This window comes from Salvia hispanica, chromosome 6 (assembly GCF_023119035.1).
Source record: "Salvia hispanica cultivar TCC Black 2014 chromosome 6, UniMelb_Shisp_WGS_1.0, whole genome shotgun sequence".
Taxonomy (NCBI): Eukaryota; Viridiplantae; Streptophyta; class Magnoliopsida; order Lamiales; family Lamiaceae; genus Salvia; species Salvia hispanica.
Genome location: NC_062970.1, coordinates 1,637,976 through 1,661,036, shown reverse-complemented (window position 1 = coordinate 1,661,036; position 23,061 = coordinate 1,637,976). Strand labels below are relative to the sequence as shown.

Sequence of the window (23,061 nt, the reverse complement as noted above, 5' to 3'; positions counted from 1 at the left end):
GATACAGGCCAGAAAAGATGAGTTCGTATTGCTCAACTTACAAATGGAAAAACAGGGCTAAACCTATGTGGTTCGACTCTCATAATCTGATCCGGGAAAGAAGCACAAAGAAAACCTGGATGAAAATAATAACCGACTCGATAACAAGACTTAAAATAGACTCAACTCTATAAAGAAATAGCTAAACATAATCTTGGAGCTTATGATGTGGATGTCGTTGCAGTGCGGATGTGTTGGAGCCGACGTAGGTGGCTCAGGTGTTGGTCGTGGAAGTGCGCTGGAGAGCCTAATTATTAATATGAGAGTAATAATTAATAATTAGAAATCAAAGCTCTGTCGGACCGGGAAGTTATCATATGATAGAGAAATTTGAAATAGCACAAGGTCAAGATCATTATGTATAGTACTTAGCAGTTAGTTATATAGAAAACACAAAAGAGAAACAACTTCCCTAGCCGATATATATATTATATAATTAATAATGTATGGTCACAACTTTATTACCTCCAAAAACATCAGGCACTTGCTCCTAAATTCTCAGCTTGCGGCCAAGAATCTTCTTCACGAACGGATCCTAATATATTATTTTCTCGACAAATGGCCCATAATCTTCTCCATTTACTCTCTCTATAAATTCTCTTGGCATATTCGCGATTTCCATCCGTCGAAGAGAGGAGGAGAATCTCAGACCATCTGGAACCTTCTCCAAATTGCGGCACTCCATGATGCACAAGGAGGTAAGTTTTGGCATTGCTCCTTTTTCCACTTCCCATTTCTTTAAATCTTGCAACTCGCCTAATTCAAGGTCCTCGAGTTGTGGAAATGAATTTGAACGGAAAGTTATTGTTTCTGCCATCTTGACAAAGTCCCATAAAGTTAGACTTTGCAACATGGGATACTTGCCAAACTCCTCCACATCTACCTTACCCTTGCAGTTAAATAGTCCCAAAATTACTAAATTCTGACATATCCCTTTTTTGTAGCGTGGAAAACCGCCACTCATATTGCATTCATGCATCCTCAAAAAAACCAACGATGGAGACATCAACCCCTCATTTAAAACCTCCATATCTTTCTTTGAACTTAGATCACATGAGTTAACCAGAAGATGAGTCTCACGTAATTGGCTATTTCTGTTGCTCAGCACAATTGACATGCTATCCACATCACAAACTCTAACATGTAAACTCTGTAGACTAATCAATTTGGGGATATCTGCAATGCAAGTTGTCTTACTGTTGATCCATTCTAATGTCTCCAACTCGTGTAGCCCATCTAGTCTTAGTTTCTCCCCTCCGATCACTTCTATGTCACGATATGGGAGAAAAAGATGCTTTAGTCTTTTCATCTTACAAATCACATTTGGCAATCTAATTACATCCCGGACTCTCAAATCTAAGGTCTGCAGGTATGGCATGTTGCATATAGACTTTGGTAGCTCACCCACCGTAGAGCCATACAAACTCAAGTATCTTAAATGAATAAGTTCGCCCACCTTGATTGGTAACTTTCCCCCTTCGTAATCACAACCTTCTACCACAAATATCTTCAAATATTGCGACATCTTAAAGTCAATCGTACTCTCTTTGAAGCCATTTTGGTTGGTAAAATTAAACCATTTTGGAAAAGCATAAACGATCTAAGACCTTTAACTTCCTCTAACCCATCTATACCTGACACTTCGCGCTCGAAGTCACAACTGATGGCTAATCTGCTTTTGTAATTGCCAAAGGATGGAGGTATTACTAACTTTGTTTGAGTTGGTGAAAGAATGTCAGTCAGATATATAGAAGCATCAATGCGCTTCAGAAACTTTTCTTCTTCGGCTTCAGCTTTAGAAGAGCAGAGATCATGCATTAAATCATGAAGCCCACACTTATCAAACTTGTTTAGTGGAGAGTAGTAACTACCTTTATGGAGTTGAACCATACACCTCATAGCAAGTTCAGTTAGATATCTTTGGGCCACATCTCTTAGAGTCTCGTTAGGTCCTTTATCTTGGTATGAAATGAAGCCTTCCGCCATCCACAATAGATACAATTTCTCTATATCAATATCGTGATCCTCGGGAAAACATGCTAAATAGAGGAAGCATGGCTTCAAATAATAAGGCAAGGCATCATAGCTTAACTCTAGCACCTGTTTTACTCTTTTGTATTCTTCAACACCTTCTCCATGCCTTAAATATAATTCCATGTTCGCATTTACCTTTTTCCATTCTGGTAAATTGTGTTCTTTTGAGCGCAAAATCCCTCCAATAACACGAATTGATAGTGGTAACCCTTCACACTTTGATACAATTTCTCTTCCAACATCTTCTAAAGATTTTAAATCTGTGTCTACGGTTACAATACACACACAAAAAATAAGATGCAGATATTCGATTAAAAGAAACAAATGAAAGTAAACATCTTCTAAAGATTTTAAATATGTGTCAACTGTCACAAAACAAAAAAAAAAAACAAGATGCAGATTTTCAATTTGTTCTTAAAAGAAACAAATGAAAGTAAATAGTGCTCTAGATCAATTTCTAGTTGTGGGCAGCCTTACATGGAGTAGTACAATTCATCAAATTAAAATGAATGGAGTGCTCTAGATTATTTTTATCTCACTTCCTAACTTAGTGATTCATTTCACATCATATTGCCACCTTGTTATATCTTGATTATAGAATTTGTTTTTTCTCCTATTAAATAGGGGCATGTATTTGGATATCATATTGAATTAATGCATAATCTGAAGTAATTCAAAAAATATAATCTAATCATAAATTTAATTCAAAAAGTCCAAAATGCCTGTACTTAATCCAACCTACAACGACACATTCGAAATATCTTGTAAAATGAAAATTAAAAAATCCAAGAAAGTTAGTTACATTTCATTTAAAAAGGCTCTAATTTCTAATAGAATAACACAGAAATCATAAACAGCCAAAAATAGTGTTATGATCAAATAATGACTAATTTAATGCATAACTTTCGATTTTGTATATTAAAATTAACAACACAAAGACACAACTTTATCATCAACAACATTAAACATGTAAAGATAAATATCAACGCAAAGACATAAGTATATCAACACAAGACTAAAAATAAAGTTGTGTTTTAGTATTAATAATTTTAATACTATAAAAAAGAGTTGTATTGGAAATTAATTTTACCATAAAGCGACCCGGCAAACATATTCAGAAATGCTATATTTAGATGACACGCTCTAATTACACGATTATAACATCGAAGAGAGAAGAGAGTTAAACTTCTGACCTGGAGATAAATTTGCTACTTTTTGAAGTAAAGCCCAACCTTCATCTTGTGCAAGAAACTTCAACTTGAGAGGTTCGGATTCTTGATTAGCAATATTCTGGGAGCGAGTGGTGAGAATGACATTACAATTCACCGGAAAAGCTTGCTTTATGATCTCCCAATCATCATTATTCCAAATATCATCAATCACCACCACACATTTCCTCTCCTTCAGAAAACTATGTATTCCTCTCACCAGCTCTTGCTCTTCCATGCCACCAACCTCTGCGTTTCTATCAAGTTGTTTCAAAATATCAACAAAAACGGCCTTTGGTTGAAACTGTTGGGTGATGCAAACCCATGCTCGGGCATAAGATTGGAGGTCTCTGTGGTTGTAAATCTTTCTAGCGAGAGTAGTTTTTCCGAGACCACCCATCCCATATATCTTCACTACTCGTTTCCTCCTCGTTTCATCCTTCACCATGGAGAGTAAAAGCTCGATGTCTTTCTCCATTCCCACAAAATCACGATCAATCTCATGACCATACGTCTGCCTCAACATGCGCTGCCGCTCATCATCTCCCTGCCTCGAGAGAGATGAGCTTTCTTGTCCCAACTCCGACTCTAACTTGTTAGTGAGCTCGGCCAGGGCTGATATTATGTGGCGAGCCTCTTTCCCAACCTTGTGGACACTGTAGCACTCACACATGATGCAAATGTACCTTTTGAATTTATCCTTGAGGCTCCTCCGCCCTTCTTCCCTTTTGGATTGGACTTCAAAGGCATACGTTTCAAGCAGATTCTCAGCTTTTTCAGCAAGATCTTTGAGTTGGGAAATGTAAAGCTTTAGAGTTGGAGAATTGCTTCTATCTCTGTCAGCTCTCATCAACAAGGCATGGATGCTTCTCAGATCTGCTTTGACTTTCTCAACATCACCACCCACACAAAGCAAAAACTTAGTTTCTTCAACCAGCAAATCACGAAGGATTTCCAGAGAAGCATTTGCAACAAATTCTGCCATTCTACACAAATGCTTCACAGCAATACAGAGATTTTCAAAGTGGAGAAAAGAAGAACACCCAATTAAAGCAGATGGAATTTTTTGATAAGGAAGGAAGCTCACTATACTTGCCTTGTGTAGTATAGAGATTCTACTTTTAGTCATTGGAGTTTGCTTTATTCTTTTGCTTTAATAATGTTTGGAAGTTTGCTTTATTCTTTAGTAATGTTTAGGGATTTAATTTATTCTTCAAGAGCCTACACCAATTCACGAAGGATTTCCAGAGACGCATTTGCAACAAATTATGCGATTCTACTTTTTTTTCTCTCTCTCTCTCTTTTTTTTTTTTGCCCTGCCTTTTATCAGTAAATTAGCAATGCAAAGATGCACACACACTTGCATGTTTAGTTTCTGCGACTCTTGTCCGTATTGCCTTGGTCTTTTCGTAACACTACACAGGACTAAGGCCAATGTTTTAAAAATAGGACCGATAAGTGAACAAGCGAAACTATCAGTTCATGGTTCAACTGGTCGGACTGATTAGACCAGTGGTTCAACCATAATACTACTCCCTCCGTCCCACAAAAGATGTCAAACTTGTGGGACGACTCGTGATTTTATGAAGTTTTGTTTTGTGTGTTACGTGGAAAGAGAAAATATAATACTACTTATATTATTGTGAGATAGAACTTTTTTTTTTTGAAATGGAAATGTGATATCTTTAGTAGAACAATCTAAAAAGGAAAGTGAGATATCTTTTATAAGATGGAGAGAGTATTAAATACTATATATTTTATATATAAGTTAAATAGAAATGATTAATATAATTTAATTCAAGCAATAAAGGAAATCCCAGAACTGATAGAAAAGACTCTCGTTTTATTGAAAGGGAAAAAGAGATGGAAAAGAACTCCTCCTTGAGGCCACGGTTCTCACCGCCTAACAATGATCTCTCTGGATGATTCTTCCTAATCTCCAAGGCTCTCCTTTTTATAGGAGTTTACAAGAGAGTCTAAATAAGCTAAGCAATCAATCATATCATTATTATATAATAATTGATAATGACGAGAGCTATTAAAGGGAAATAATAATTGTAATTAGCCAATATTCCTGCAATCCTCAATCAGCAATTCTGACCATGATATCTTCAATCCTCTTCAAAGCAAACTCCTTAACTCCAGCAGCAATCACCATGATCTCCTCAATTCTTGCTGATTTGGTTACTGACTATAATTCGCCACCTGTCGTGGTCCACGTGTGTAGACCTTCCAAGGGCGATTGCTAACACAAACCTATAATTAAAGACTCCATATAATATAAATTTAAGTAAAATGAATGCGGTATAATTTAAAGGTAGATGATAATTGCATTATATATAAAATTATAAATTTTGTGAATGATAAAAATATAATTATAGACCATGGATGTTAAGTATAACTAAATTATAATCGATGATAAACAAATTAATCATATACAAGTACAGCTCCATTGTGCATAAAATTATTTGCATATAAAATAATTAATTAGTTTATATAGTATTACCGTGTATAATTAAATATGGTAATTATAATGATTATTTATCTAATTATATATAATAAAAATTGAAGTTCATGTTGTTCACAAATAAGAAGGTGGTGGAGTGGTTCTGAAAATTTTAAAACCGGTCCAATCTTTGCTGATGCATCATTACAGATTAGATAACTATTATAGGAACCACTGGTTTAGTTGAGCCTTGTGTTTTCCTCTAACTAATCTGGTTCCTTCGTCAAAACAATGAAGGTGAGAATCATGTTTGTTAAAAAGAACCTTATTTAACAAATATCCTTATTTGTATGACCGTATTAACTTATATGATGTTTCATATTTAGGAAAATGGTAATTGTGTGTATTTTTCTGAACGGGTGACTTCAAAGTTTCCTTAGATGAAAATTTAGGAAAATGCATGGTAGTCAATTTGGCTAGTTGCCTAGTTGCGACTATTGTCCGCAGAAAATTTTGATTGTACTACAATACTACTTGGAGAGTGTGTTCAAATTTCAGTTAGGAGTCCAAGTCTTACAGGGGTTGAGTTATTCCTAATAAAAATATATTGCAGGAGTGATATGTTTCTACATTTAAACTTTGTTTTCCTTTTTCCCGAAACATTTCAGCCTATGTATCTAGTCTTTAGTTTTTGCTTTCGTTTGTTTTCCTTATATGCTGTTCAGAACTGATATATATGACGCAGAAAGCAAGTGACTTGGTGGAACAAGGATGGGACTGTTTGGATGATGGATTGCCTAGATGCCTGCATTTCACTTCATTTTTTGGGAATTCTTCATGATATTTTTGTCAAATTGGAGCTTCAAGTGTGTCTAGATATCCATATTATCCTTAGTTTGAGTATTTTGAAGGAAGATCAATAATATGCACAACTCATGTACCAACAGTTGTGAGAGATTTAGAATTCGCTGTAATAATTAATAGGCTGAAGTTATCACATTTATAATTGGAAACTATAAGTTGTATACAAGAAAACAAATTGATAGAATATCACGAAGATATATGATACAGGCCAGAAAAGATAAGTTCGTATTGCTCAACTTATATAATGGAAAAACATACCTAAACCTATGTGGTTAATTTCAAACCCCTGATTCGGAAAAAACCCCAAAAAACCCGGATAAAAACAAATCCTTTTTGATAAAAAGACTTAAAATGGGTTCCAACTCTAAAAAAAATAACTAACCATAATTTGGAGCATATGATGTGGATGTTTGGGTGCGGATTGTTGGACCCGTGTAGTTGGCTCAGGTGTTGGTCGTAGAGGGTCCCCTTGGAGAGCCAAATTTATTAATATGAGAGTAATAATTAATAATTAAAAACAAAGCCTGGGACCGGAATCATCAAATAAAAAGAAATTAAAAAAAGGGGCAAAAATTTATATATATGTGTGTGAGGGAGATAGTATAACAATTTTTTTAAAGTTATAACGATACAATTTTAAGCCTTGACGTGGCACAAAAAATGCAATATTGTAAACAAAATGCAATATATTTTGGAAAGCTTAAAAATTTCCCCATTTTTGTTATATGTAGATTGATTTTTTATTTTTAATTTTTCTTTTCACATAAATTGCATTTTATATATAAACGGATTGCATTTATATTGTCCCAAACTTAACAATAAAAAAAATCAATTTATGAAAAAAATGCAAAACTCAACACTATAAAAGGGAATTTTCCTAAAAAAAAAAGCGAAAAGGGGAAATAAAACCTTGTTTTTTGCTTTTTGGGCCTTAAATTTCGGTGTTTTGGGTTTTAAAAATTTTTTAAAAATTAAATGTACGGATTTCAAATAAGGGGACACCCAAAATGCCCCCTAATTTTCAATTAGTTATGTAAAAAACACAACAGAAACAATTTCCCCTACCCAATTTATATGAGTATTATATAATTAACAATATATGGTCACAAATTTTTTCCCAAAGACATCAGGCACTTCCCATAATCTTCTCCATTTACTTTTTTCTATAAATTAAATTTTGGTATTTAATGCATCCTGAAAGGGAGAGAAATCTCAAACCATCGGGAAACCCTTTCTCCAAATTGGGGCAAAATCGATATACAAGGAAGTAAGTTTTGGCATTGCCCCCTTTTTTCCCTTCCCCTTTTCTTTAAATCTTGCAACTTACCTAACCCAAGGCGTTTGAGTTGTGGAAATGAATTTGAAGGGAAAGGGTTATTGTTTCTTCCATTTTGACACAGTAAAAAAATTTAACACTTGCAACATGGGTTTTTTTTGCCAAACTGCTCCAGGGGCCAATCTTACCCTTGAAATTATATTTTTAAAAAATTTAAAAAATTTTTTTAAAACCCCCTTTTTTTGGCCCGGAAAACTGCCACTCATATTGCATCCATCCATGTTCAACTCAAAACAATGGGGACATCCCAACCCCCATTTTAAACCCCCCATATCTTTCTTTTAACTTAGATCACATGACTCAACATCAAGAGAGTCTCACGTTTTCTATTTTTTTTTCAATACAATTAAAAGGCTATCCACATCCAAAAATTTAACATCTATCTCCTGTAGACTAATCAATGTAGGGGTATCTGCAACAAAATTGTCCCACGTTTATCCGTTCAAAGTCTCCAACTCGGGAGCCCATTAAACCCTTAAAATTTTTCCCCCCCAAATTCTTCCCCATATTTGGGAAAAAGGGGAAAAAATGAAACTTTAGTCTTTTTTATCTTGCAAAAACACATTTGGCAATCTTAAACCCCCGGGGTTTTTAGCTGGCCCCAAAAAACAATCTAAAAACTAAGGTCTTTCAGGTATGGCATGTTGCATATAGACTTTGGTAGCTTCCGGGGAGAGAGAAACTCAAATATCTTAAAAAGAAAAAAAGTTCACCCACCCGAAATTGGGGGAACTTTCCCCCTTTAAACTGACAACCTTCCCCCCCCCAAAAAAATCCTAAAAATAAAACATCTTAAAAATCAAGCGACTTTTTTTGAAGTCAATATTTCCCTTAGACTTTTGGGGAAGATAAAAGATCTAAGACCTTTTCCCCCTAACCCATCTACACCGACACCCTTAGTGTCTGATGGCTAATCTGCTTTTGATGGATGGGGGTTTACTAACCCTTTTTTGTGTTGGGAAAAAAAGGAAACAGATATTTAGAAGCATCAATGCGCTTCAGAAACTTTTCTTCTTCAGCTTTAGAAGAGCAGAAAACTCATGCATCAAAAACATGAAGCCCACATGTATCGAACTTGTTAAGTGGAGCGTAGTGCCTAACTTCCCGGGTTAACCATACACCCAAAACCTTAAAATTAGATATCTTTGGCCACATCTCTTAGAGTCTCGTTAGGGGCCTTTACTTTGGTATGAAATAAGCCTTCCCCAAAAAAATAGATACAATTTCTCTAAATCAATTTTTTGATCCTGGGAAAAAAACCTTTTAAATAAAAAAGGATGGCTTCCCAAAAATAAAGGGAAGGCATCCCTACTTTAACTCCAACACTTGTTTTACCCTTCTATATTCTTCAACACCCTTTCTCCATGCCTTAGATATGATTCCAAGTTCGATTTAACCCTTTTTCCCCTTTTTTGGGAAATCGTATTCTTTTAAAAACCCCAAAAACCCCCCAATAACACAAATTGACAAAGGGGAACCCTTCACACTTTGATACAATTTCTCTTCCAACAACTTCTAAAGATTTTAAACCTGTGTCAACGGTCCTTACGCATAAAAAAAAAAAAAGATGGAAAATTCAATTTTTCTTAAAAAAAAACAAATGAAAGTTAGTGCTCTAGATCAATTTCAATTTTTGGGGAGCCTTTTAAAAATGGAGTAGTACACGTTTTCAAATTAAAAAAGAATAGAGTGCTTTGATTATTTTTATCTTTCTTCCCCAACTTAAAATTCATATCACATACACATTGCCACTTTGGGCCATCTTGATTATAGAATTTTTTTTTCCTATTAAAAAAAGGGGCGTGTATTTTGGATATCATATTGAATTTTTCATAATCCAAAATAATTCAAAAAAAATAATCTAATCTAAAACAATTCCAAAAGTCCAAAATGCTTGTACTTAATCCAACCCCCAATGACACATTCAAAATAGTATCTTGTAAAATGAAATTCAAAAAAAGAAAAAAAATTTGTTACATTTCATTTTAAAAAGGTTTTTTCTAATAGGGTTATTATCCAAAAAACTAATTTAATGTATAACTTTCAATTAAAATTAAAATTTAAAATTTAAAACGCATAAAAAATTCCTTTATAAATCAACATATAAATTAAAAGATCAACCCATATAAGTATAAACATCACAAGATATTTTAAAAAAAAATATTTTCATTGATAATTTTTAAAATAAAAATGAAAAGTTTTCGTTAGATTTAAAAATTTAAAGTTACTTGTGACCCAAAACATATTATAATGTTTTTTGATTACATGCTCTAATTAAAGATTATAACATCGAAAAAGGAAATTAAAATCATCTTCCCATATATCATCTATCACCACCAGACATTTCCTTTTCACCTCCAATAAACTATGAATTTTTGTCACCAATTCACGATCTCCCATGCCACCAATTTGTACGCTGCTATCAAGTTGTTTCAAAATATTGACGAAAACGGCCTTAGGTTGAAACTGTTGGGTGATGCAAACCCATGCCCGAGCATAAGATTGGAGGTCTGTGTGGTTATAACACCTTTCTGGCGAGAGTAGTTTTTCCAAGACCACCCATCCCATATATCTTCACTACTCGTTTTCTTCTGGTTTCGTCCTTCACCTTGGAGACCAAAAGCTCGATGTCTTTCTCCATGCCCACAAAATCATGCTCAACCTCATGAGCATAAGTCTGCCTCAACATCCGCTGCCGCTCATCATCTCCCTGCCTCGAGAGAGATGAGGTTTCTTGTCCCAACTCCGACTCCAACTTGGTAGTGAGGTCGGCCAGGGCTGATATTATGTGGCGAGCCTCATTTCCAACCTCATGGACACTGCTGCACTCACACATGATGCAAATGTACCTTTTGAATTTATCCTTGAGGCTCCTCCGCCCTTCTTCCCTTTTGGATTGAACCTCAACGTCATACGTCTCAAGCAGATTCTCAGCTTTTTCCGCCAGATCTTTGAGTTGGGAAATGTAAAGCTTTAGAGTTGGAGAATCACGTCTATCTCTATCAGCTTTCATCAACAAGGCATGGATGCTTCTCAGATCTGCTTTGACTTTGTCAACATCACCGCTCACACTAAGCAGAAACTTGGTTTCTTCAACCAGCAAATCACGAAGGGTTTCCAGAGACGCATTTGCAACAGATTCTGCCATCCTACTTTTTCTCTCTTTTCTCTCTTCTTGCTTTGATCAGTAAATTAGCAATGCGAAGATCCACACACGCTTACAATGTGATAATGAAATTGGATTTCTGTATTCCACGTTGTAGGTCCATTGATTCTAGAACGCATACTTCATATCTTGTTATCATTTATTTGTGATAGCTATAACAACGTTTGTGGGAACGCATACTACCTTATCTTGTTTCAATAATTCAAGTGAAAAGTTGGATTGGTTTTAACTTCTCTTTCGTCATAGAAAATCTCCAATAATGTTTTCTAAAGGGCATCCAATCTATTGAAAACCTTCTTTTTGATAAGTCTCTAATTTCTTACCTTTGGACAAAATGCCAAGCACATTATTATGTAGATCTAATCTAAATATCGTATTCCATTTAATTAAATTAGTTAACTATATACAGGCTTGAATTTACCAAATTTTTCAAAATTCTAAAACAAAATGGAAACAAATGATAATATAAATTGAAATTTCCTTTACATACACATAATGTCTAATTTAAATACTAACTTATAGCATTTTTTTATCATACTTGACACAATTAAATCAATGTGGTTTTCAAAATGACTTTTTATCCTACATGTTATAAACTTAAAAAGTGATTTAAAATATCATAAAATGTATTATGGTTGCCCACGTAAAATAAGATATTAATGAAAATATTTTATTTGAATCAGTTTGGAAAATACCAAGGAAAGAAATTGAAGGTATTACAAATTTAGGAAAAGAGAGGCAAAAGAGATTTGTGTTTGAAGATTGGGATTAAAGAAGACCATGGCTTTCTCGGTCCATTGTTTGAAGGACTAAGGTTAAATTTTAGAGAATATGGAATTGGGTCAAGGAGAGCGGCACAAATTTTAGTACTCCCTTTGTCCACCGATATAAGACCAAGTTTGACCAAATATGAATTTTAAGATATGTAGTAAAAGTGAGTTGAACGCGTTAGAGGAAGGTCAGTCTTATTTTTATATAGGTTTAGGGTAGAGGACATTTTTGGTTTTACACATTTGATCATTTTACGAATTTGATCCATAACATTTACGTTTTGATTTGTGTTAGATTATGGCTGATCAAATAAAATAAAGGAGAGACCGAGGGTTTGAAAAACTAGCCGTTGGAGGCTGGGGTTTGAAGTTAGTTACACAGCTGGTTTCGATAGTTACAACCGCTCAAGCTCCAAGTGAGCCGAGGAGAGATCTCAGCAAGTAACTGCACGCACACACACACTGATATAAGAGGAGAGTGTGCGATGCAGAAGCAACAAAGTAGCGAGAGATTACAGAGAGGAGAAAGGAGAGTTTCAACTGTGAGTGATGGAGTTTTGATCTTGAGTGATGAGAGCAGAAATTCACATGAGAGATGAATGTTCTTCGTCGATTGTAATCTAGCTTAGTTGCGATCTTGTAATCCACCCAAATTGTATCGATTCAATACACAAAACCTTTCCTTCGTCCGTGGATGTAGGCTTCGGCTGAACCACGTATTTCTTGGTGTCTTCGTTCTTGTTTGTTTTTCTTTTGAGTGTTGATCGCGTTTCACAATTTGTGAATCCTGAACAAATGAAAATGGTCCTAAAATGGTCCGTTTTGAAAGTCATTGTCACAAAATTAACGGTTAACGCTAATTAACTAATTTTTAACCTAATTAGAATACTAATCTATAATTAATTAATGAGTAAAGTGCAATTTAGTCATAAACATATAGTCATTTTATAAAAAACATGAAACAAGTGGACGAAGAGTATAAACTGTCACAAACTAAACGCACAAATACTCCAAGACCTATTCTTTTAAATTGATACTCGATGCATTTTTATTTATATTATTGATTTTGTTCAATGTCTATACATATCTTTGAGATTAAAAATATATTAGTCCGAAACCCGAACGACTAGAGTTAGGCTTGAAAATTTTTAACCAGATATATTGCAGCTTTATTAACCCTTATCAGATTACCTTGCAAATCTATTAGTGCTAACCTGATTGAAATCTCTACTTGTGCATAGGCATGCCCAACAACAACTATTCGAAGACAATATTATTCGTTTCACAATGATCTAAAATCTAAAAACAAAATTAATGCTAATTTATCTAAAAATATTTAATGAATCAGTTGCTGCCATTTTTCTTAGGATATCACCAAACCTTGTTCGCACCATCCAGCCGGCCGGCCGGCACTCTTCCCCCATTTTTTCCCCTTCATCACTTCTCTTTCCCAAAATCAAATTCACTTGGAAGAAAAATGTCGACTTGCATTATCTCCCTCAAAACACTCACATCTCACACCACCCTCAAATCCCCTCCCTCCGCCGCCGCTACTGCCACGCCACCACCGCATCTCCGCCGCCGACGCAGCATCTTCAGATGCTCGGCCAATCCCAGCTCCAAAACGTCGTCGTACTAGAGAGCCACTTCACCCCTCATATTGCATCTCTCCATCTCCAAAGTAACCAACGATGGAGACATCAACCCATCGTTTAAAAACATAATTGACATGCTATCCCCATCACAAACTCTAACATGTAGACTTTGTAGACTGATCAACTTGGGGATATCCGCAATGCAACAAGTCTCACTTGCGATGTATTATAATGTCTCCAACTGCAATAGCCCATCTAGTCTTAGTTTCTCCCCTCCAATCACTTCTATATTGGGATAGAGAAACAAATTCTTTAGCCTTTTCATCTTCCAAATCATATTTGGCAATCTAATAACAGTCTTCCATGATACTTGCAAATCTAAGGTCTGCAAGTATGGCAGGCTGCATACAGATTTTGGTAGCTCACTTACATTAGAACCCCTGAATTAGTTCACCCAACTTGCTTGGTAACATTCCCCCTTCAAACACACTAGAGTCTGCCACAAATATTCTCAAGTATTGCGACATCTTAAAGTCAATTGTATTCTCTTTGAAGCCAATGTATGGTATACCAAAAGACTTTTGGAGAAGCATAAAAGATGTAAGACCTTCAACTTCCTCTAAACCATCAATACTTGATACATTCTTGAAGTCACAACTTATAGCTAATCTGCTTATGGAATTGCCAACGGATGGAGGTATTACTAAACTTGTTTCAGTTGGTGAAAGAATATCGGTTAGATATTTAGAAGCATCTATGCACTTTAGAAACTTTTCTTCTTCAGCTTTAGCAGAGAGTAGATCTCATCTTCATGGAGTTGAACCATACACCTCATAGCAAGTTCAGTTAGATATCTGTGAGCCACATCTCTTAGAGTCTCGTTAGGTCCTTTATCTTGGTATGAAATGAAGCCTTCCGCCATCCACATTAAATACAATCTCTCTGTTTCAATCTTGTGATCCTCGGGAAAACATGCTAAATAAAGGAAGCATGGTTTCAAATAATAAGGTAAGGCGTCATAGCTCAAGTCCAACACCTGATTTACTCTTGTATATTTTTCAACACCTTCTCCAAACCTCAAATTCAATTCCATGTTCAGATTTACCTTTCTCCATTCTGGTAAAGTGTGTACTTTTTTACGTAAAATCCCTCCGATAACACAAATTGATAATGGTAATCCTTCACACTTCGATATAATTACTCTTCCAATATCCTCAAATGATTTTAAATCTGGATTAACTGCAACAATATATAAAATAATATGATGTATGCATTTTGCTTATTCTTAGAAGGAACAAAATAACAATAAGAATAAAAGTTAATAGTGGTCTAGAGTAATTTCTAGACGTTGGCAGCCTTACAAGTTAGAATAAAAATATAAGTTGTGCTTTAGATTTTTATTTATCTCCTCATTTTGTTATACCCCTCATTGATTGATTCATATGAGTATATTTTTGTAACCCTCCATTACTTTATTAATTCATATAAATATATCAATTTTATTTTATAGTAAAGGTCAAAATTGGTCATGAACATATAGTCATTTTATGTTTTTGGTCATAAATATTATCTTTTGGATTTTGTGGTCCTGAACATATGGAAATTTGATCATTTTGGTCCTCTGTTAACATTTCCGTTAAAAACTAACGGTCAACGGATTTAAATTCGATTTTGACCAAATTTAAGTTTTAATTATATTTTTTTATTCTTTAATTAAAAACTCTAACTATTATTAAAAATATTCTTTTAAATATAATTAGAAAGTATGACAAAATTGCTCAAAGTAAAACACAAAACACGAGGAAAAATTTATTTATTTTCATAAAAAATTTATAATTCAATAAGAAAGGTAAATGAGAAGATATCATATAATTTTAAGGAGTTTTTTACCTTTTCATTAAAGATAAGTAATAGAAAGAGATAGATCAACATAACCGATACGCTCGGATTTTGCACTATTTTAAGGCCATTATCTGGTCCTTTTTTATGTCAAAGTCACTCTACACGTCCATTATTTACATATTTTTTCTATTTTGGTATTTTGACGTGTTTTGTGAGAAATGTGCATAATTGAGCCGAAAAAGGGAGCCAAAACGCAAAGTCTGGAAACTGAGTCAGACGGCGGCGACCGGCGATCGCCGCGATGTTGTACGGCGCCCGACGGGCAATGCAAAGGCAGCGATCCGCCTCGAGAAAATACACTTGGAAGAGAAGTCTTGCACGGCGACCTCCGGAAGTCATGCGGCGGTCCGCCGAGAGTCTCGACTCTCGACGGGCTCCAACGCGGCGACGCCGGCCAAGGTGCGGCGGTCCGTCGGAGAAAGGCGGCGAATCCGAGATGCCATAGATTCGCTCCAAGATTTACCATATTTTGAAAATCTTTTCCTTCTACAATAAGGAATGGCTTTCCCCTATAAATAAGACCTCAAGCTTCATCAAAAGAGAGAGCTTCTACGTGCAAAATAATTCATAGAGATCAAACGCTAGAGTACTTCACTTGTGCAATGAGTTGAAGAAGGATTTCAAGAACATCAAGAACGACAAGGATTTAACCTACGGGTTTTATTTGCTTTAGTTTTATGTTCAAATTGTTTTCCCTTCAATTATGTGTTTAGCTTATTTCATTATGTGTAACTAAACTCATGGGATTCTAGGGATGTGTTAGTAACGACTTTGGTTATACAATTCCAATTTTCTAGTTAATATCCATTTTGTTTTTACTTTGTTTCCTCCCTAAGTAGTTTTGATGTTGCATGATTGAGTGACACAATCTTGTATGATTTAATATAGCTTGCTTCATAACTGTGAGAGAGTTCTAGCGAGTTAGATTCACTTAGTAGATGCTACAGTTAGCTTCCCTTAAAACGACACATTGTTAATTGAGAGTGAGGAATTTTCAAGGGTCTTAGGAGCTTTATGGAGTTGCGTGTTAGGATTGACAACCCTAATTTTGTAATCAACGTTTGCATCACATGAGCATAAGCTAGGTGACTCGTCATATCAAAGTAATAACTGTGCTAGGGTATTGTAGTTTGGAATTTATATAACCATAACTTATGTAATTGAGTTTTAGTAGAGGATAGACACTTTGTGTTTGCTTTCCCCGTGTTCGATATCCGATACTGACCTTTAGCTATACTATTATATACTCTGTATACTTGCATTTATTTAGTGCTAATAAAAAGTGCATCAATAACAAAATCTCAACAGCAAACATTTAGCATATATACTATTGAATCATCTAAAATTGGTTGTTACTAATGAAATAAGTTCCACCAACAAGAAACATTGAATACTATGAAAATTGAAAACCTAATTTTTGGATAAAAAGACAACTTCCATCAAACTCACCTCATTCACTCCGTTCTAGTGATTCACTCATGCTCTCGAAGACAAGTTGTCTCTTTTCAATATCAAGCAAAGAAATTGAAGGTATTACAAATTTAGGAAAAAGAGAGGCAAAAGAGATTGTGTTTGAAGATTGGGATTAAAGAAGAGAATGTCTTCTCGGTCCATTGTTTGAGTAAACTAAGACCCTAAGAAGAGAATGAGTCTTAGGGTCTTAGTTTCTCCCCTCCAATCACTTCCATGACCATATGGTCTTAGGGTCTTAGTTTAAAGAAGAGAATGTCTAACACATGGTCATTTTACGAATTTGGTCCATAACATACTCTTTTATTTTTGAATCCTGAATAAACGGAAATGGTCTTGAAATGGTCCGTTTTGAAAGACATTATCACAAAATTAACGGTCTAATTAACTAATATTTTACCTAATTAGAATACTAATTTATAATTAATTAAAGACTAAAGTCTATTTTGGTCATAAACATATGGTCATTTTATGAAAATATGTGCCTTAATATGAAACAAGTGGACAAGTGGGCAGTCCTTTTTCCCGATACATTTCAGCCTATGTATGGGTGTTTAGTTTTTGCTTACGTTTGTTTTTCCTTTTCCGCTGTTCAGAACTGATATATATGACACAGACGATGAGACTGTTTGGATGATGGATTTCCTAGATGTCTAGATATCCATATTATCCTTAGTTTGAGTATTTTGAAGGAAGATCAATAATATGCACAACTCATGTACCAACATTTGTGAGAGATTTAGAATTTCGCAGTAATAATAGGCTGAAGTTATCACATTTATAATTGGTGCTGCCTTTTTGAGCACTATGGCAAATATGAGCTACACTCTTAGAGGAATTATACGTTCCTGGTTATTTCAGATCCCAATTTAACATTTATCTTGAAAGAACAAAGAGTCAATAAACATTACTTCATCTATCCACAAAAAATATACTCCCATATAACATTAATAGCATTTGTTGGACACAAAATACAAATCCACCAACATTCAATTGTGGGTATTTGAAAAAACAGAAACTATAAGTTGTATACAAGAAAACAAATTGATAGAATATCACGAAGATATATGATACAGGCCAGAAAAGATAAGTTCGTATTGCTCAACTTATATAATGGAAAAACATACCTAAACCTATGTGGTTCGACTCTCATAATCTGATCCGGGAAAGAACCACAAAGAAAACCCGGATGAAGTTAAATAACCGACTCGATAACAAGACTTAAAATAGACTCAACTCTATAAAGAAATAACTATACATAATCTTGGAACATATGAAGTGGATGTCGGTTGCGGTGCGGATGTGTTGGAGCCGATGCAGGTGGCTCAGGTGTTGGTCGTCGAGGTGCGCTGGAGAGCCTAATTATTAATATGAGAGTAATAATTAATAATTAGAAATCAAAGCTCTGTTGGACAGGAAAGTTATCATCTGATAAAGAAATTAGAAATAGCACAAGGTCAAGATCATTATGTATATATATAGCAGTTAGTTATATAGAAAACACAAAAGAGAAACAACTTCCCTAGCCAATATATATATTATATAATTAATAATGTATGGTCACAAATTTATTACCTCCAAAAACATCAGGCACTTGCTCCTGTTATACTTTTCTCGACAAATGGCCCATAATCTTCTTCCTTTACTCTCTCTGAAAATTCTCTTGGCATATTAATAATTTTTATCTGTCGAAGAGAGGAGGATAATCTCAAACCATCTGGAACCTTCTCCAAATTGCGGCACTCCGCGATGAACAAGGAAGTAAGTTTTGGCATTGCTCCTTTTTCCACTTCCCATTTCTTTAAATCTGGCAACTTGTATAATTCAAGGAGCTTGAGTTGTGGAAATGAATTTGAACGGAAAGTTATTGTTTCTGCCATCTTGACAAAGTGATCTAAAGCTAGCACTTGCAACATGGGATACTTGCCAAACTCCTCCACGTCTACCTTACCCTTGCAGTTATATAGTCTCAAAGTTACTAAATTCTGACACATCCCTTGTTTGTAGTATGGAAAACCGCCACTCATATTGCATTCAACCATCTTCAAAGTAACCAACGATGGAGACATCAACCCCTCATTTAAAACCTCCATATCTTTCTCTGAACTTAGATCACATGACTTAACATGAAGACGAGTCTCACGTAATTGGCTATTTTTGTTGCTCAACACAATTGACATGCTATCCTCATCACAAACTTTAACATGTAGACTCTGTAGACTAATCAATTTGGGGATATCTGCAATGCAAGTTGTCTCACTGTTGATCCATTCTAATGTCTCCAACTCGTGTAGCCCATCTAGTCTTAGTTTCTCCCCTCCAATCACTTCTATGTCACCAAATGGGAGAAACAAATGCTTTAGCCTTTTCATCTTACAAATCACATTTGGCAATCTAATTCCATCCCGAACTTGCAAATCTAAGGTCTGCAAGTATGGCAGGTTGCATATAGACTTTGGTAGCTCTCTCACATTAGAATCCCTCAAACTCAAGTATCTTAAATGAATTAGTTCACCCACCTTGCTTGGTAACTTTTCCCCTTCAAACTCACAACCTTCTACCACAAATATCCTCAAGTATTGCGACATCTTAAAGTCAATCGTACTCTCTTTGAAGTCAATCATACCATAAGACTTTTGGAGAAGTATAAATGATCTAAGACCTTTAACTTCCTCTAACCCATCTATACCTGACACTTCACGCTCGAAGTCACAACTGATGGCTAATCTGCTTATGGAATTGCCAATGGATGGAGGTATTACTAACCTTGTTTGAGTTGGTGAAAGAATGTCGGTCAGATATTTAGAAGCATCAATGCGCTTCAGAAACTTTTCTTGCTTCAGCTTTAGAAGAGCAGAGATCATGCATCAAATCATGAAGCCCACATGTATCGAACTTGTTAAGTGGAGAGTAGTACTCTAGCTTTATGGAGTTGAACCATACACCTCATAACAAGTTCAGTTAGATATCTTTGGGCCACATCTCTTAGAGTCTCGTTAGGTCCTTTATCTTGGTATGAAATGAAGCCTTCCGCCATCCACAATAGATACAATCTCTCTATATCAATATTGTGATCCTCGGGAAAACATGCTAAATAGAGGAAGCATGGCTTCAAGTAATAAGGCAAGGCATCATAGCTCAACTCCAACACTTGTTTTACCCTTCTATATTCTTCAACACCTTCTCCATGCCTTAGATATGATTCCAAGTTTGCATTTACCTTTTTCCATTCTGGTAAATCGTATTCTTTTGAGCGCAAAATCCCTCCAATAACACGAATTGATAGTGGTAAACCTTGACACTTTGATACAATTTCTCTTCCAACATCTTCTAAAGATTTTATATCTGTGTCAACGGTCACAATACACACAAAAAAAATAAGATGCAGATATTCAATTTATTCTTAAAAGAAACAAATGAAAGTAACTAGTGCTCTAGATCAATTTCTAGTTGTGGGCAGCCTTACAACATGGAGTAGTACAATTCATCAAATTAAAATGAATGGAGTGCTCTAGATTATTTTTATCTCTCTTCCTAACTTAATGATTCATATCACATTACATTGCCACCTTGGTCTATCTTGATTATAGAATTGTTTTTCTCCTATTAAATAGGGGCATGTATTTGGATATCATATTGAATTTAAGCATAATCGGAAATATTTCAGTAAATATAATCTAATCATAAATCTAATTCCAAAAATCCAGAATGCTTGTAGTTAATCCAACCTGTAACGACACTTTCGAAATATATCTTGTAAAATGAAAATTAATCAAAAATCCGAAAAAGTTAGGTACAGACTTACAGTAAATTTCATTTAAAAAGGCTCTATATTTCTAAGAGAATAACACAAAGAAAACATAAACCAGCCAAAAATAGGATTATGATCAAATAACTAATTTAATGCAAAAATTTCAATTTTGTATATTGAAATTAATAACACAAAGATATAACTTCATCAACACAACATGTAATTTTAAATATCAACACAAAGACATAAGTATATCAACAAAACAATTAATAAAGTTAATGTATTTGTATTAATAATTTTAATATAAAAAATTGAAATAGTTATGCATTATGTATTGGAAATTGATGTTACTATAATGCAACCCGCCAAACATAATCAGTAATGCTATATTTAGATGACACGCTCTAATTACACAATTATAACATCGAAGAGAGAAGAGAGTTAAACTTCTGACCTGGAGATAAATCTGCTACTTTTTGAAGTAAAGCCCATCCTTCATCTTCGGTCAGAAATCTCAGCTTGTGAGGTTCGGATTCTTGAATAGCAATATTCTGGGAGCGAGTGGTGAGAATGACATTACAATTCACCGGAAAAGCTTGCTTTATGATCTCCCAATGAATATCTTCCCATATATCATCTATCACAATCACACATTTCCTCTCCACCAATAAACTATGAATTCTTGTGACCAAATCCTCAACATCCAAGATACCAACGTTTATGTCTTTGTCAAGTTGTTTCAAAATCTTGCCCAAAATGGCCTTATGTTCGAATTGTTGGGTGATACAAACCCATGCTCGGGCATAAGATTGGAGGTCTGTGTGGTTGTAAACCTTTCTGGCGAGAGTAGTTTTTCCGAGACCACCCATCCCATATATCTTCACTACTCGTTTTCTTCTGGTTTCGTCCTTCACCTTGGAGACCAAAAGCTGGATGTCTTTCTCCATGCCCACAAAATCATGCTCAACCTCATGACCATACGTCTGTCTCAACAGACGCTCAGCTTCCTGGTTGGAATGAGATGATGAGCCTTGATGATCCAACTCTGACTCTAACTTTTTAGTGAGGTCGGCCAGGGCAGATATTATGTCGCGAGCCTCATTCCCAACCTCGTGGACACTGCTGCACTCACACATGATGCAAATGTACCTTTTGAATTTATCCTTGAGGCTCCTCCGCCCTTCTTCCCTTTTGGATTCAACTTCGACCGCATACGTTTCAAGCAGATTCTCAGCTTTGAAAGCAAGATCTTTGAGTTGGGAAATGTAAAGCTTTAGAGTTGGAGAATTGCGTCTCAACCGTCAACTCGCCTAAAGGAAACTGGCCAGGAGCCGTTTGTGGAAGAAAGTGCCGTTGATACGAGGGAGAGAAGCGGCAAGGAGCCAGAGAGATCAATCGCCAAGGGCCGGTCACGCCGTCGGAGACGTCAACCGGATCACTTTGGCGATTTTGCCAAGCATTGAAGTGGAGAGTTTAATATTATTTTAGTTAGTTATTTTATATTTCGTGGCAGTACTAATTTGAGACCTTTTTATTGTTATTTTAATTATTTTAGCATCGAGCGGATTATAAGCTCCTTTCCGGGTTTTCTTTGTTGATTCTTTCCCGGATCGTAGGTCGAATCAACCCTAGGGTCCTAGATATAAATAGGCGTGTATTTTATTTCACTCTTTACGGAATAAAATATTTTCACGCAAGTTACTTCTTCTTCAACAAACCCTAGTTCTTGTCGTGTTTGATCGTCGGGCAGCCGTTCCCGCAACTACACGTAGGAATCGAATCAAGGTTAAGGAGTTTAGAGTTGGAGAATCACGTCTATCTCTGTCAGCTTTCATCAACAAGGCATGGATGCTTCTCAGATCAGCTTTGACTTTCTCAACATCACCGCCAACACTAAGCAGAAACTTAGTTTCTTCAACCAGCAAATCACGAAGGATTTCCAGAGACACATTCGCAACAGCATCTGCCATTCTACTTTTTCTCTCTTTTCTCTCTTCTTGCTTTGATCAGTAAATTAGCAATGCATAGATCCACACACACTTACAATGTGATAATGAAATTTGATTTCTGTAATCCACGTTGTGGGAACCCATACTACCTTATCTTGATTCAATAATTCAAGTGAAAAGTTGGATTGGTTTTTCACTTTTTATGGTGTCTTTTCTCTTTCGTCACTTTATCTTTAGAAAATCTCCAATAATGTTTTCTAAAGGGCATCCAATCTATTGAAAACCTTCTTTTTGATAAGTCTCTAATTTCTTACCTTTGGACAAAATGCCAAGCACATTATTATGTAGATCTAATCTAAATATCGTATTCCATTTAATTTACTGAAAGACGAGGTCTCGGTGATTGTTATTTCTTAATCATTGTTGACATAACATTGAACATACGATATTGATTATGCACTACTTTGATTTATCAAATGGTGTGGATTTTTCGTAATCCAAGAATCCTGATATCTTGGGTAGTGGTAATCA

General features: G+C 35.3%; 2 protein-coding genes across 2 annotated transcripts in view; both read right to left on the bottom strand.

The window, feature by feature from the left end:
• LOC125193461 (putative late blight resistance protein homolog R1B-13) overlaps positions 1-22,551 on the bottom strand; it is a 29,495-nt gene extending 6,944 nt beyond the window's left edge. Inside the window, exons 1-5 of the mRNA XM_048091249.1 lie at positions 22,421-22,551; positions 21,036-21,874; positions 20,051-20,175; positions 18,406-19,673; positions 18,167-18,188 (exon numbers count right to left, since the gene is read on the bottom strand). Coding sequence (XP_047947206.1) covers positions 18,417-19,673; positions 20,051-20,175; positions 21,036-21,874; positions 22,421-22,551 — 2,352 coding nt within the window. The 3' untranslated portion in view covers positions 18,167-18,188; positions 18,406-18,416. The remainder of the gene's footprint in view (positions 1-18,166; positions 18,189-18,405; positions 19,674-20,050; positions 20,176-21,035; positions 21,875-22,420) is intronic.
• LOC125193471 (disease resistance protein RPP8-like) lies at positions 575-4,361 on the bottom strand. Its single transcript, XM_048091262.1, has 3 exons — positions 3,267-4,361; positions 1,647-2,339; positions 575-1,530 (listed from the first exon to the last, which is right to left on the bottom strand). Exons 1-3 carry the CDS (start codon positions 4,264-4,266, stop codon positions 575-577), a joined length of 2,649 nt encoding a protein of 882 aa, XP_047947219.1. The 5' UTR covers positions 4,267-4,361.
• Positions 22,552-23,061: the final 510 nt, after the last annotated feature.

Coding starts and splice junctions, on each gene's coding strand:
- LOC125193471 (XM_048091262.1), bottom strand. CDS start 4,266: ATGGCAGAATTTGTTGCAAATGCTTCTCTGGAAATCCTTCGTGATTTG. Junction 2,340..3,266: donor AGTAGCAAATTTATCTCCAG/GTCAGAAGTTTA, acceptor TTGTAACCGTAG/ACACAGATTTAAAATCTTTA. Junction 1,531..1,646: donor TGGGTTAGAGGAAGTTAAAG/GTCTTAGATCGT, acceptor TTGTGGTAGAAG/GTTGTGATTACGAAGGGGGA.